Genomic DNA, 13,908 nt, shown 5'->3' on the forward strand with positions numbered 1-13,908 from the left:
CTAGTTCTGCTAACTGGGTCACTTGCCAGAGAGCCAAGATTCTGTCTTTTTCCCCCTGGTCTTGTGTAGGGCCAAGACCCAGTGAGTTGAGCTCTAAAGACTTGCCAAGGCTTTCTATTAATGCCAGTTCGTACCATCATCCCGTACCCCACCCTCCCGCCTTCAACCAGACCCTCCACCTCCCAAAGCAACTTGCCAGGTTGTGTCTCTGGAAAGTTCTCAAGGCAGTTCCTGGCCTGACATGTTTCACCTGGTGCCCTGGGCAAAGAGTACAGGTCCAAGGTCAAAGCTGCCATCCTTCCTCTGAGGTCGTGGGTAAGAAAAAGGCTTCAAATGAAATCCCCTGATTAAGCCAAGCATTCTTGAGCCCATGGCAGGTTCCCTGGGAAGTTGGATCAGTGGTCCAGGCTCCAAAGACAACTGTGTTAGGAGTTTGGATGCAGCTTGTTTTTTAAAAGTCTATATGAGAGACCAGTTAACTAATGGGATTGTCTGGTCTAGAGGAAGAAATTCAAAGAGCATTACTCAAGAGGCAGGTGAGCATTGTCTTTTTGGGGATCTGGGGAAGGGGGCAAGTCAGACAACTTCATGCTAATTATTCACTTATTTAACAGATATAGAGATATTAGAGACATAGAAATGTGATCAAATAGGTGTATTTAACAGATATGTGAAAGTATAACAAATACAAAGAAAATATTCAAATAGTAAGTGTACAAAGCTTGATAAGTATCCACAAATTAGAACCCAAATCAGGAAATAAACCCTTGCTAGCACCTCAGAACCCCCTGCCTCGTATCCCCCAATTTTGCCTATTTTTGAACTTTTAAAAACGGAATCATGCAATATGTAGCCTTTTGGATCTGTTTTTGTTCAGTATTGTTTATGATATTCATTGATGCTATTTAGTGTAGCAGTGGTCTGCTGATTTTTACTGATGTATATAGTATTTCACTTTGTGACCATACCATTATTTACTTACCTATGAGTTCCACACTTGATGGTTATTCAGTTTCCAGTTTAGGACTATTACCAACAGCACTGCTATGCACATTCTAGTCCACGTCTTTGAGTGAACATAGGAACACGTTGCCGTTGAGTATATATTTAGGAGTGGAGTTGCTGGGTCCTAAGGAATGCAAATATTCAACTTGAGTAGATACTGCCACCAGTTTTTCAAAGTGTCCCAATTTACACTGAGCCAGCCGTTCAGGCTCATTGCTTAGCTCTGGGTTTTTAGTATGGTGGTTAGGAGCACCGGTTCTGAAAACAAACTCTTCCCAGTTACATGACCTTGGACATGCTATCGAGCCTCCAAGAGCCTCAATTTTCAAATCTGTATAATGGGCATATGACTACATACTTCATAGGAAGACGTGAGAACTGAGTAATAGTGGGTATTAGCTTAGTACGGTGTGGCATGTAATGGGCCCTCAGTAACAAGTAATCAGCTACTGATTGCTACCCTAGCTTAATTCCCAAAGAGAGAGGGTCTGTGTGAGGGAGGTAGCAAGGGAAGCAGCAAGAGGCTGATTCATTCTGGATGGAGCCCTACTCAGCACCTTTGCAGTTGGCATTTTGTCTTTACCAAAGTCGACCTACAAACTACCAGGTGGAGCGCTCAGACGGAAACCTTGACCCAGGAGCGCAGAAGATGGGATTCGGCGAACAGCGGAGACCTCAAGAAACCCGGGCTGGGAAGAACTTTTTGCCTGCACACCTGGGAAGTGCCTGTCAAAGCCAAACCAAACCCAACCACCCACCAAAGGAGAGAATGGAGAGTTTTGCTTCAAAGGTGATCATAGCATTTCAGCTTCTTATCCAGCGGACCAGCCAACACAGACCTATGCTGCCCGGCAAATTTCCAGAAGTTTGGACGAATCTGAAATCAGTTCCTCTCAGCCCTTTGCCCCTTCCAGTCCTTCCTTTTCCCTGCCGGCTGAACTCCAGCTCTCAGCACTTAACACTAATACCTTTGGGCAGCCTCCACCGCGGAGTTTAACTAGCTGCCAAGTTAAATAACGCCGAGGATCCTAAGCCATCTTCCCAGGAAGTCAGAAACATTCAGCACCCGAATTAGGCAGGGCCAGCCACTCACCAAAAGTCCTTTTAATCTCATATGTGTGTGTATACGCACACACAATACGTGTGTATTACACACACATGTATATGTATGTATATGTGCGTGTGATATATATATCAATTGTTCTTCATAAATGATTGTTTCCTCGGGGTTGCACAGCAAAACCGCATCGCAAGAGGAAAACGCATTTGCGTGGGGCGCCTGCCTTCCCACTGCGCCTAGCAAAATGACACGTCCGCTGACAAATTGCGCGAGGGTACTGGATCAGATTCCTAATTAAATGGCATTTCTAAGTGAAAGGTTGTCGATAGCAGTGAATATATATACATATACACATACATATATACACAATGCGCATACATAATGGATATATAATATATATTTAAATATGTATTCTTAATTACATATATATTTAAACATCCACTTAATTTGATATCATATACACTTTCAGGAGTCAGAGAGAAGAGCGCACTAAACTTGAGTGGGTAGAGACTGCAGATCTGCTCTTTGGGGAGAATCCCTCTGGCCTAGGAGCGGGTATTTCCAGATTTCCAAATACGTAGCTAATGTCCTCTGATGTGACTGCAGAGGGGATTGGGAGGATTCTGGAAATCATGATAGGTTTGCACCACCGCCTGATTTCTCCTCTTGGCTGCAAAGCCGGCCGCCCTTGGCTTATGGGCGCCTCTCGTGTTCAAGGGTGAAAACCAGTCTGTGGGTGCATTGAGATTTGCAAACTAGTCCCCGAATGCAACGGGTGCTACAAAACCGCCGCCGGGTGCAGTGGGACGGGCGCTCGGCCACCCTGGCTGTGGGCGCCGCAGCCTCCCTGAGGACGCGGGCAGATGCAGACGGCTCTGGCCCATCTGTCCCTGGAGGCCCGGGCCCGAGACTGTGCTCGCGCGCTCCGTGCCGGTATCCGGAACCCGGGAGCTCTCCGGGCGCGCCCAGCCTCGCCTGGCCGGGGCATCGGGGGCTCTTTGTCTCCTGGCCGCACTAATCCTGCAAACCGCGCGCACCGAAGGCGGAGGCCCCCGAGCCTTGGACAAGCCCGCTCCTGGCAAGCCGGTCCGAATGTTTTCAATAAAATGCTTCCTGGGGGGGGGGTGGAAAAAAAGAGGATCGTAGAAAATTTTCTCTTCAGAAGTTCATCTATTTTCAGCGGTTACGCGTGGCACCATGTAAATCAGGTCCTAAATATGCCTTTAGAAAGAAGTAAGAAAGGGAGGGAGGGAGGGAGAGCGCTTCAACCATCAAGTTTGATTTGGGGTTTTTGGTTTGTTTTCCGAACAAGTTACGGAGGAGCGGGGAGAAAACATCGAATCTGCCCGGTGGGTGTTTCCCCAAGCCCAGCAGCCTCGAGCACGCCGCCTGCCCCCAAGCTGCTCAGCTCCCTGGGGAGATGGCAGGAGGCTGTATTGAGTATTGCAACCTAATACTCAGGTGAGAAAACAACAGTAATAATATTTAAAATAATAGTGCCTCTTGTCATCTAGAACCAGCAGATGCAAGCGACCAGGGCTGGAGCTGCCGCACCTTTTCTGTAGTGGAAATGCTCGCCTTTTCCCCTGGGTGACGCCAGCAGCGGTGCAATGTGAGCTTTTGCTCAAGAAAGGGCTTTTCCCCTGAGGTTGTCTACACCCCGGGAAGGCGTCTGCTAAGTAATTTGTCCTAAAGTGAGGGCGATTCCTGGCATTAAACAACAACAAAAAATTGAAACAAAAGTCATCATTACAGTGTTGGGGTTAGTGACCATAAAAAGGCCAGAGGGAGGGGGCAGGAGGAGAGGAGAGGCTGTAGCAGCGCCAGTCATATTTAATATGCTTCCCACAAGAGAAGCCCTTGCAAAATCAATAGACAGCCGCCAGCTGTGCTTAAACCTGCGATTTCAATTAAAACATTGCGCTCCAGTCCTTGGGGTTGAGCCTGGATCCCCAGTCAGTGGTGTGCGAGTGGCTTGGCACGGGTGTGGCGTCCCACGGCCGCAGATCCCCGAGGTCGCCGCGTGGGTCAGGCCCAGCGGAGCCGCGGAAGCGCCTGGCCTTGGCACCCTGCTCTGCAGCGTGGGAAGAGCCCAGGCCGCCGAGGGGCGGCAGACCTAACTCTGGCGGGGTTTCCCTACCGTGGCCGAGGTGTTGAGGACCAAGCGTGGGCCAGATGGGCCGAGGCGAAAGCGTCTGGCTTTCGGCTGAGGCGGCGGAACGAGAAGGGTCCGGAGCTGAGGCCTCCGGGCGGAGGAAGACCCCACGGCGGGTCCAGGCCTGGCAGACCAAGAGCAGTGGGCCGCCGTCCGCACCGTCCAAGTGCGGCTGACCGCCGTGGCCCTCAGTGTAGAAGGGCGGCTCCGAGCGGAGCGCGCGCTGAGGCCTAGTGGGCCTCGCCTGGGCCAAGACCGCGTGCCTCCCGGTGAGGCGGCTTGCTCGGTCCAGTTGCCCACCCAAGGCACCTGCGCCTCCAAAGTGGAGCTTGTGTACCAGTCCGGACTGGGGAGAGAGATGGGATTTCTCATACATCACCACAGTCTTGGCCCACTTCTAACCTTTGCTTTGAGGGACAGGACTTCTCTCAGAGCAGGAAGCTTTGGAAAACTTTATTTTCCATAGAAGGATTCACATCCCTGAAACACCTGCTTATCCCTGGAACCTCCTGTTGCCCTTCACCTGGAGTTATTTTGGGTCCCCCCCCATCGCTGAAAATGTGTAGGTAGAAAAAAAGTGACCCCTCATCTCACAGAACTCTGACATCAACTTCATAAAATTGTCAAATTTTCATTCCTATGGTTGTCCCTCTTTGTTTTGTTTTGTTTTAACATTTCAGCCTCAAAAAAAAAAAATGCTGCAAATGAGAATGAATTTGAAGGGTAGGGGGGCAGCGAATGGAAATCTCAGCACTTCCTCCACCAAGCGCCACGTTTCCCTAGTCCTCTTTTATTCTGCCTGAAATCATCTCGTTTACAGAAAATATTTGTTTGCACTATTAGTTGGTACTGGAGTTAATTACTCAATGTGTTAACGTGAAGTAATATGTATAAAAGTAGGATCAGTGTTTATTGTGTGGGTGAGCTGTTGAGCAGTGCTTGAATAAACTGCAATTAGGGTTAGATAGAGATTAATTAACATGTGAGTGGCAAGGTGTAAAATAGTCTCCAACCCTCCACTTCAATATAATCTGCGGGCGAGGGAAGGAGAAGTTTGTGGAAGCTAATTAAATACTTTTATAAAAGCCCGTGTATTCACCCAACATTTGGAAAGAGAGGCACATTAGGGGCAACTTGTTTTTACCCAAATGTTTTCTTTCTGTGGAGGTAGCACTCCTTTGTGATGCCGGGGAGAGCGGGATGGCTTATGCAGTTACAAAAAGCGCTAGGGATGGCCAGGCAGGTTCACGGAAAGCCTTTGGAAGCCTTTCAGCCTGATGGAGCTTTCAAACCAGCAGATCTTTCGTGCTGCCGAGATCAACAATTACCCAATTTGGAAAGGGGGTTGGGGTGCAGTGCCGGTGACTGAACGAGACACGCAGGAAAGTCGGGATAGAATTTCGGGTTTTGAGCCCCTGCGGGTGTATTGATACTATTTCAATGTCAGGGTGAGTTGTTGGCTTGTTTCATGTTTGGTGGCGGTGGTGGTGGTGTGTGTGTGGGGGGGGGTTGCTCTGTATTATTTTCACACTAACATAGGGATGGGGGTACACTGGGTCTGGAATTCTGCCTTTCTGAACATCTAAATTCAATGGGCTGTATATGGAAAAATTTTTTTTCAGCCGAGGAAGCTTCTTTCTAGCTTCAAAATCTGGCAGTTTGGGGAGAAGGGTTTTAGGGGGACAGACTCGTGCCTGCTGAATTGAGGGGCAGTAGAGGCGGTCTCCCAGCTTGGCAGGGTGAGAAAATCAACCCACTGAGGTCGCCTTCCAGGCCACTTTCCCTCAGAGACATCTCTTTGTTCCTTCCCCTAGCTTTCCAAGCACACTTTTCCTTCCCTCACCTGCCAGGTCAGTATCGGGTCTGAAATTGCCCGTCAGAGAGGGAGTGGGTAGTAGAGAGAAGTTCTGAAGGGGAAAAGGATGCTTTGCCTTCAGCTAAAACTAGACCTTTCCCATTCTTTCCCTGATGGTTTTCTGGGGTGTTTTGCAGCTGAGAGGCCTCGGGCAGGATACTCAGTTTCTCAAGACCTGTTCCTGAGTGAAAAAGGAAAGGGTTTCTTCCAGTAGCATTTTCTTGGGCTCCACAAGATCATGTATCTTTGGAGATAAAATTCACTATCAAAACCTCAACCCTGTTTGCTCATATTATACCCACCGTAATCCTCTTAAACTGTGGTTGCGGCTACAAAGCTCATGGTCTTGCAAAAGCCGGCTGGCAAGATATAATTGTCCCGCAAACAAAACTGTCCAAAAGTTTTTTAAAACCCCTGCACCCCCTCCTCCTCCCTAAACCTAATTCTCTCGCTCACTCTCTCTTGCTAGCCGTTCCCCCCCCAACCCCCCATAAGAACCCTCAGCCTCAACCACTTTTGTTGTCGCCAAGAGCACCAGGCCTGTTGAAAGTGCTGGAGCGTCTTTGAGCAGTTTGTTGTGATACGCAGGTGGAATGGTCTGCAAACAGATGAATTCAGCCCCTCCAAACCGAGCGTGGAGCGCGCTGCTTTTGTGCGCCAGGCACAAAACGCTGAATTCCTCCGAACTTACTTGGGGCCTGTCTAGAAAAGGGCCTTTTCTTCCCTCTGCTTGTACCTCTGGCCACACTAAGTCTCTGCCCGCCCCCCTTCAAGCCCCCTCTCTCTCCCCTCTGATAATCCTTCTCTTTATTTTAGAAAAACACAAAACCCGGTTCCACGCGGTGCTTTAGTGGCTAAAAGTGAAAGAGCTGCCTTGGCAGAATTCAGCTCTATGAATCACTTCGGAAAATTGGTTCGACTGAATGGCCTTAGGAGGAAAAACGTTTTAATAGGATCCAGGGGAGGTTCTGCTGTTTCAATCTGCTCCTTAAACAGGTGGAGATTGGACCTTCTCAATTATACAAACAGTAAGTACCCATCAGCAGGGAGAGCTGCCCTCCGAATCCTCCCCGCACGCAGCCCTAAACCAGCAGCGGAGCCGGGCTTTGCCTCAGAAACCCGATCACAAATCAGCGATTCTGATCGATTAGGATCTCAAACAGTCCTCCAGCTTGCTGTGCAGTCTCCCCCAGCCGCGGGCGGGGAGTCGGCCAGAGAGGGGGAGGCGCACCCGCCGGGCGCCGAGGCCCCCGGGATCTGGGCGCGCGGCCTTGCTCTTCCGGACGCTACGGGGTCGTCCTTAGGCGGCGGGAGCTCTCTCCCGACCTCCGACGCCAGCCAAGGAGAGCTCGTTGTTTTTGCATAAATTAATATTTCCCCATTAACAAGTTCCCCCCTCCAAACGCGGCGCCCGCGTCCATGCGCCACATCCTAATGAGGTAATTATCATTTGCGCGTGTTCGGGGCTGGCGCCGGCTCCGTGGGTAAATGGCAGTTTATTAGCACGATGCCCAGCTCGGCTGCAGAGGGCTAAGGGATAGTTCAGCGACTAGACGGACACCCAGGGGCCCTTTGGGGCGGCGCGTGCAGGACCCTCTGCCCTCCCCGCGTCCCTCAAACCTATAGGCCCCCAAAGTTGTGAATCACGCACAGAACTCTGCCTGGGTTTGGGCTCCCCCCACCTTCTTTCCACCGGCAAAACCATCACGATTCCTCCCCCTCCCCCTCCCGTCTCTTCCCTCCTTCCCGATTCGCGAACCGCTCGCACTTTCCCGAGGGGAGCGCGGGCGCCAGTTGCCTCCTTTTAAAGTTTGAGGGGCGGTGGCGGCGGCGGCCGGCAGGCGCGGGGGAACACAGGGGCCGCTACGGGAGCCGCGCCGCCGCCCATGTCATTCCACTTCAAGTGACTTCATGTGATGTCAGCTGAATGTAAAAGACAGTGATCTCACGCGGAGGGGAAGATGTTTGCCATCAAAATGTGACAGAGGAGACACGCTGCATGGCTCGGAACGCATCTCCTTGGCGGTGGGGGAAAGAGGTAAATGCGAGGTGGCTCTCCCGGTCCTCTTTAACTTTGCCCCTTCACTGTCCAGCTCCCCGCACGCGTGGCGGAGGCCAGGGTCCAGGGAACGGCTCAGGGGGGGTTAATTTGAGGCTCTTTTCTTTCTTTCTTTTTTTCTCTCTCTCCTTTTCCTTTGTAAACCCTCCCCCTTCTTCCCCCTTTCAAAGTCTCAGGGCAGGGGCTGGTGGGTTCCTTTGCGCGCCGGGTTAATGGGCGGTAATTTGGTACCCTTGGGTGCACTTTGTTCTGCCCCTGTTCATTTGAATGCAAATGGGTGACCTGGACCCGACAAGGTGCTTATTAAATTGCGGTTTCCCTCCCTGCCTTTTCCGGAATGCAGACTTAGAGGAGAGAGGCTGCGCCCTGGCCCAGTCCGGCACGGCAAGGCTCGGCTCTGCGCGCCATGGCCAGCTCGGCTTCCCTGGAGACCATGGTGCCCCCGGCCTGCCCGCGCGCTGGAGCGTCGCCGGCCACTTCCAAGACGCTGGCCTTCTCCATCGAGCGCATCATGGCTAAGACGTCGGAGCCCCGTGCGCCCTTTGAGCCCCGGCCGGGGACGCTGGAGGCAGACGGCGGCCAGGGCAAGAAATTGCTCAACCTCTGCTCGCCGCTGCCCTGTATGATCCCCCTCCAGCCCCTAGGCTACGAGGTGCCGTCCAAGACGCTGCTCAGTTACTCGGAGCTCTGGAAAAGCAGCCTCCGGGCGGGCGGCGGTGGAGGAGGAGGAGGAGGCGGCGGCGGCGGCGGCGGCGGCGGCGGTGGCGGGGGGGCCCCGGTGTGCGGCGCCAGCGGCTTGTGCAAAACCAACTGTGGCGTGTGCTGCAAGGCCGATCTGGGCCTGGCGCCGTCTGCGCTGCCGGCGGGCAGGGTCATCAAGCCGCAGGTCATCAACCAGGCGGTGGGGCTGCCGGCCAGCGGCTCGCTCTACTACTTCAACTACCTGGACTCTGCCGCGTACCCGCCGTCTGAGCTCCTCGGAGGCCACCTCTTCCCATCCGGCCTCCTCAATGCACAGGCCCCCGCCGCCCTGGCTGCACACCCCAAGCTCTTTTTGCTGGAGAACGCCAAGTTGGCCGGCCTGACCGCGGACAAGTTCCCCCATCCGGCCCCCTATGCCCATAAGGAGCGCTTGCCCGCGCCACTGGAGCAGGTGCTGAAGGAGAACTCGGCTCTGACCGCCGAGCGCGGCGGCGTCAAGGGCCACAGCAAGCTGCCCGGGGGCTCTGCGGACGGCAAGCCCAAAAACTTCACCTGCGAGGTGTGCGGCAAGGTGAGGCCCTGGGTCCTCGGGGGCTGGGAGGGACGAGCAGGGACGGCTGCTTTCCTGAGGCAGCCTGGACCGCCCCGTTCTCAAGTTCAGTATCTCCCCAGTAGCTATCTACTACTCACACTGGGGGGGCCTAGTTGGGCCTCAGTTTCCCATTCTGTAAAATGGGGATGTCGTTGTCAGCGGCCACACGGGACTGGCGTGCGCAGTGGGTTGGGAAGCGTTTTGCGGAATGAAAAGGGCTCTGGTTTCTGAAGGGAGTGTTGGTTGGGGGATGTAGGCTGTGGCCTCCCAGTTTGATTCTAGTCTCTCTCGGACGGACACACCACAAGGCCCCCTCGTGTCCTTCCATAGGTGTTTAATGCTCACTATAACCTCACCCGCCACATGCCGGTCCACACCGGAGCCAGACCGTTCGTGTGCAAAGTCTGCGGCAAAGGCTTCCGCCAGGCCAGCACGCTCTGCAGACACAAAATTATCCACACCCAGGTACGTGGCCCCCGGGTCCAGTTCGGCCCGCGCGCAACACCCCGCGCCTGAGCGACGGTGTTGGGAGAGGATGGCAAGGGTTCCCCTTACCCCTCCCGGGGGCCCCGTATCCCTTCAAGTTACCCCTTCAAGGTGCCCCTGAGGTGGCCTCTCCTGGCCCGGGCCTTGGCCTCACTGTACGCGCGCCCCTTTCCGCAGGAAAAGCCGCATAAATGCAACCAGTGCGGCAAAGCCTTCAACCGCAGTTCCACGCTCAACACGCACATCCGCATCCACGCGGGCTACAAGCCCTTCGTCTGCGAATTTTGCGGCAAAGGCTTTCACCAAAAAGGTAATGTGCGGGGCGAGGCCCTCTCCTCACCTCTCACCTCGGGACTCGGCGGGTCACTGCGAGCGGGAAGGCAAAGAAGGATCCGCAGAGAGGGAGCGTGAGAGCTGCAAGCTCGGGCGCAGCATTTCTTTGGAATCGGGTTGTGACCGGTTTGGGTGGAAGCTCTCCGGGCCGGGTTAGTAGACCTTGCTGGAGTCAGGCTGATTGCACGGGGAGACTCCGAATTCGGAAGGTGGGAAGGAAGGAAGGGGCCGAGGGAGAGGAAGTAGGAGAAAGAGAGGCTATGGCCCTATAGAAAAAGCTTGCCTTTGTAGCCGGGACACCCCTTTCAGATGAAAAAAAAAAAAAAAAATCGAGGCAAACTCCACCTCCTGGGAATAACAAGACTGGGGGAAACCCTTACTGTCCCCTGCACCTCCAGGCCCGGCGCCCGGCTTGGGTTTTCGGAGGCGCTTTTGGATCTCCAGGTGGTAGCCGGGGGTTCCAGAGGGAGTAACTTTTAAAATGAGAATATAAACAGAAAATGAGGGACGAAGCCCGGGCTCGTGCGAATTTCTTCCAGCGAGGCAGCAGTCGGGAGAAGGACCCGGTGCTTCTCTGGGCTGTGCAAAAGTTTCCCGGCCAGCCGAGCGCAGCGGGAGGGACGCGGCGCGGGCCAGTGCACCGGGTGGGGCAGGGGCGCGGGGCGGCTACGCGGGACTCGGCCCTCCGTGCTGTCGTGAGAGCCTTCGGCTTGACGCAGACGAAGTTTGACAACTTCTTCACTCGGAGAGGTCGCGCCCGCCTAGCCAAGCGTCGCCTTCTTTGCGTGGGCACCTGAGCCAACCCCGGGACGCTCGGGGGGGGGGGCCCATCCTACTTCATTCCCCCCCCTCCTTTTTTGTTTTTGGTCTCCCGTAGGGAACTACAAGAACCACAAGCTGACCCACAGCGGCGAGAAGCAGTACAAATGCACCATCTGCAACAAGGCCTTCCACCAGGTCTACAACCTGACCTTCCACATGCACACCCACAACGACAAGAAGCCTTTCACGTGCGCCACTTGCGGCAAAGGGTTTTGCAGAAACTTTGACTTAAAGAAACACGTGCGCAAACTCCACGACAGCGTGGGGCCTGCTGCCCCCTCCACAAAGGACCTGACTCGGACAGTGCAGAGCTGAGAGCTACTGCCTCGCCCTCCCTTCCAGCCCCATCCAAACCCAAAACAGATCACACGTATAAACTTATTTCTAAAATTAAAAGAAAATTAAAAAAAAAACTATAGCAGAGAGGCTAAAATCTATTTATCGAAACCAGCATATTTTTTGGAAAGCTAAACTGTTTCCTCGATGACTGGCAGCAAACGCGTGGCTCCCACCTTTGTGTATTCGGGAAACTTATTTAAACCCAGTGCGCTGAAACGCATTTCCTTCCAGGCCTCCGCTTCTCCTCGGGCGGCGGGTTTTCACCCCAGCCTGTCACGTGAACGCCCCGGAAGAGCGCGGCGCCCCCAGCCATCTTTATACAGCCATGTAAATCCTCCTGTACAAGCGAACTCGGAATATATACATGTCTAACACAATAAACAGAATCGCTAGTGCTCGTTTTCTTTCCCCCCTCTCCCCTCGCCGCCAGGTCAGCTCAGCAACCCCAAAGAATGAGAAGGAAATAGGCGTTTATAGCATTTCCCTGTCCAAATGCGGCTTCCTTTGGGGTGCTGGGGCCAGGGCGAAGCCAAATCGGTGTTCCTGCGGCGCTTGCATGTTAAGAGCCCCCCCACCCCCATACACACCCGGAGTGAGGGAGCAAAGGTCTATAGCGGCCTACACGTGGTGCCAAGTTTTTCTTTGGTGACTGTTCCGACGCTTGGGATTCTGGGTGTTGCCTTATTTGGGTGAGAAAATTAAAAAAAAAAAAGGAGGAGGAGGGGTTAAAAGTGGCTGGGTGTAGGAGAGCTGGTTTAGGCGCATCTTTCAGCAAATCGCCTTGCGGCGCGAGGGCAAACGGCCAGGGCAGTGCCCAGCCGGGGAGCTTCTGGGCATGTTCCCTTTTCTGGGAGACCTCAGGCGCGGGGGCAGGGAGACTCTTCCTCCCAGTTTTTTCTGGAGACAAGAGCTGGAGGCCAAGGGTCCGCAGCCCAGCCGGAGCTCTGGGGCTCCCTGGCCGGTGCTGTGGACCCGAGGCCAGCCTCTGGATGCTGTGCGCCCTGCCGCGGGAGGGCGCACCCGGACTCCGGGAGCTCGCAGCCGCCGCCTCCCGCGCCCTGATTACCGCGCAGTTAGCCCATTTTCTGAATAGCTATCTCCGCCGCCGAGCTCGCTGATGAAATGATCTCACGCTTGCTTCCTAAGTAATGACCCAAATTAAGAGAGAAAACAGAGACCCTTCAAACAGCATTACATTAATCATCTAATCATTCCCAGGAGGGGGTCGGCCGCCGCCGCCCCGTTTGATTCGAATCTGGATAATCAAGAGCTCAGATTACTGGCTCGGCGCGCCAGACCTCCCCCCACTCCACATACACACTCTTAATATTCGCGCCGCGATTCAGCCCACGTCTTCTGGAACAATGTTCCCCGGCGTGGGGAGAAACTGTGGCGCCGGCCCGGGGAGTGCGCTCCACGCAGCCTCGCCATTGCAAGGGCTAGGGCGGCGGCTGGCCGCCAATCCCACGCGGATTTCCACGGCAAGTGGAGGTTATTTGGAGGGAAAGATAGTTGATGCAAAAGGAAACTCCCTCGTAACTTTGAAAGTGACTTGAGTGCCGGTTATCCCAACACCCGGTATACAGTAGGAGCTCAGTGCTGCTCGCGCCAGGGGGCTTCCACGATCTTACACATTTCCCGAGGGCTTGCTCCATTCCAGGCACTCGACACACGTGCTTTCGAATGTTCACAACAACCCTCAAGCAGAGGGTGAGTTACCAACGAACAAAGAAATTGAGGTAGCGATAAGCCAAAGGACATGCCTAGGGCCACAGGACTGGGTAAGGCTGGGATTCGAAATCCGGGAGGCTGTTAGGGAATCCAAACTGCCTTCAATTCTCGTGGGTGGGGGATGAATCTCCAGGTTGGGACCCGCAGGAAGACGTTCGGCTGCTGCGTGGACGCTCTGTACGGGTTACAGCCAAAGGTTGAGTCCCGCCCCCCGCCCAATTTGCAGACCCATTGCGCAGGGGAGGAGAATTGTCGATTTTGTTTGCACAGAGGACGGCGACAGCTTCCTCAGGCTGTCGCGGGAGTATTTTTAGTACCTCCGATTCAGAAATAGGAACGTGTACATTAGAATTCCATTTCCTGAAAGGAGAGCGTCCTCGTTTTTGTAATCCCCCCCCCCCAAGTCTGGGAAGACGCAGTGAGGGGAGGGGGAACGAGGAAGCGGGGAGGAATTTAAATGTTAGCTCGTTCTGGCTGCAGTTCGCTGAGGAGAGATTGGGACCCAGAGGGATATGCAGATTTAACTCCGAAATCTCCATGGATGCCACAAACCCCAGGAAACCCCAGGATGGGCGAGGAGGACTTGGCGGCTAAGGATATAGAAATACCGCCTTGCTTTTCCCAGACATCAATCCCCAGGGGGATTGCGGGCTGGTTTGAGGAGTCAGCTTTCCCCCCTATGCTCGTACCAGGTTTTATTAGACCCTCCTTATACACACACACACACACATACACACACACACACCCTCCCCCATTTTGGGAGATCCGG

The 13,908-nt window shown here is 53.9% G+C and overlaps 1 protein-coding gene across 1 annotated transcript; it reads left to right on the plus strand.

Annotated features, from left to right (window-relative positions):
* Window positions 1-8,485: 8,485 nt before the first annotated feature.
* FEZF2 (FEZ family zinc finger 2) lies at window positions 8,486-11,795 on the plus strand. Its single transcript, XM_045807554.2, has 4 exons — window positions 8,486-9,407; window positions 9,759-9,893; window positions 10,092-10,224; window positions 11,125-11,795. The coding sequence occupies exons 1-4, from the start codon at window positions 8,541-8,543 to the stop codon at window positions 11,382-11,384; spliced, it is 1,395 nt and encodes a 464-aa protein (XP_045663510.2). The 5' UTR covers window positions 8,486-8,540; the 3' UTR covers window positions 11,385-11,795.
* The last annotated feature ends 2,113 nt before the right edge of the window (window positions 11,796-13,908 follow it).

The sequence above is a fragment of the Ursus americanus genome, chromosome 14 (genome assembly GCF_024610735.1).
Source record: "Ursus americanus isolate L20-20 chromosome 14, mUrsAme1.1.p, whole genome shotgun sequence".
Classification (NCBI taxonomy): domain Eukaryota; kingdom Metazoa; phylum Chordata; class Mammalia; order Carnivora; family Ursidae; genus Ursus; species Ursus americanus.

What these genes read in the sequence shown, in the direction of transcription:
- FEZF2 (XM_045807554.2), top strand. Translation starts at nt 8,541, where the DNA reads ATGGCCAGCTCGGCTTCCCTGGAGACCATGGTGCCCCCGGCCTGCCCG. An exon ending in CCTGCGAGGTGTGCGGCAAG is followed by an intron (nt 9,408 to 9,758) that starts GTGAGGCCCTGG and finishes GTCCTTCCATAG; the next exon opens with GTGTTTAATGCTCACTATAA. An exon ending in ACAAAATTATCCACACCCAG is followed by an intron (nt 9,894 to 10,091) that starts GTACGTGGCCCC and finishes CCCTTTCCGCAG; the next exon opens with GAAAAGCCGCATAAATGCAA.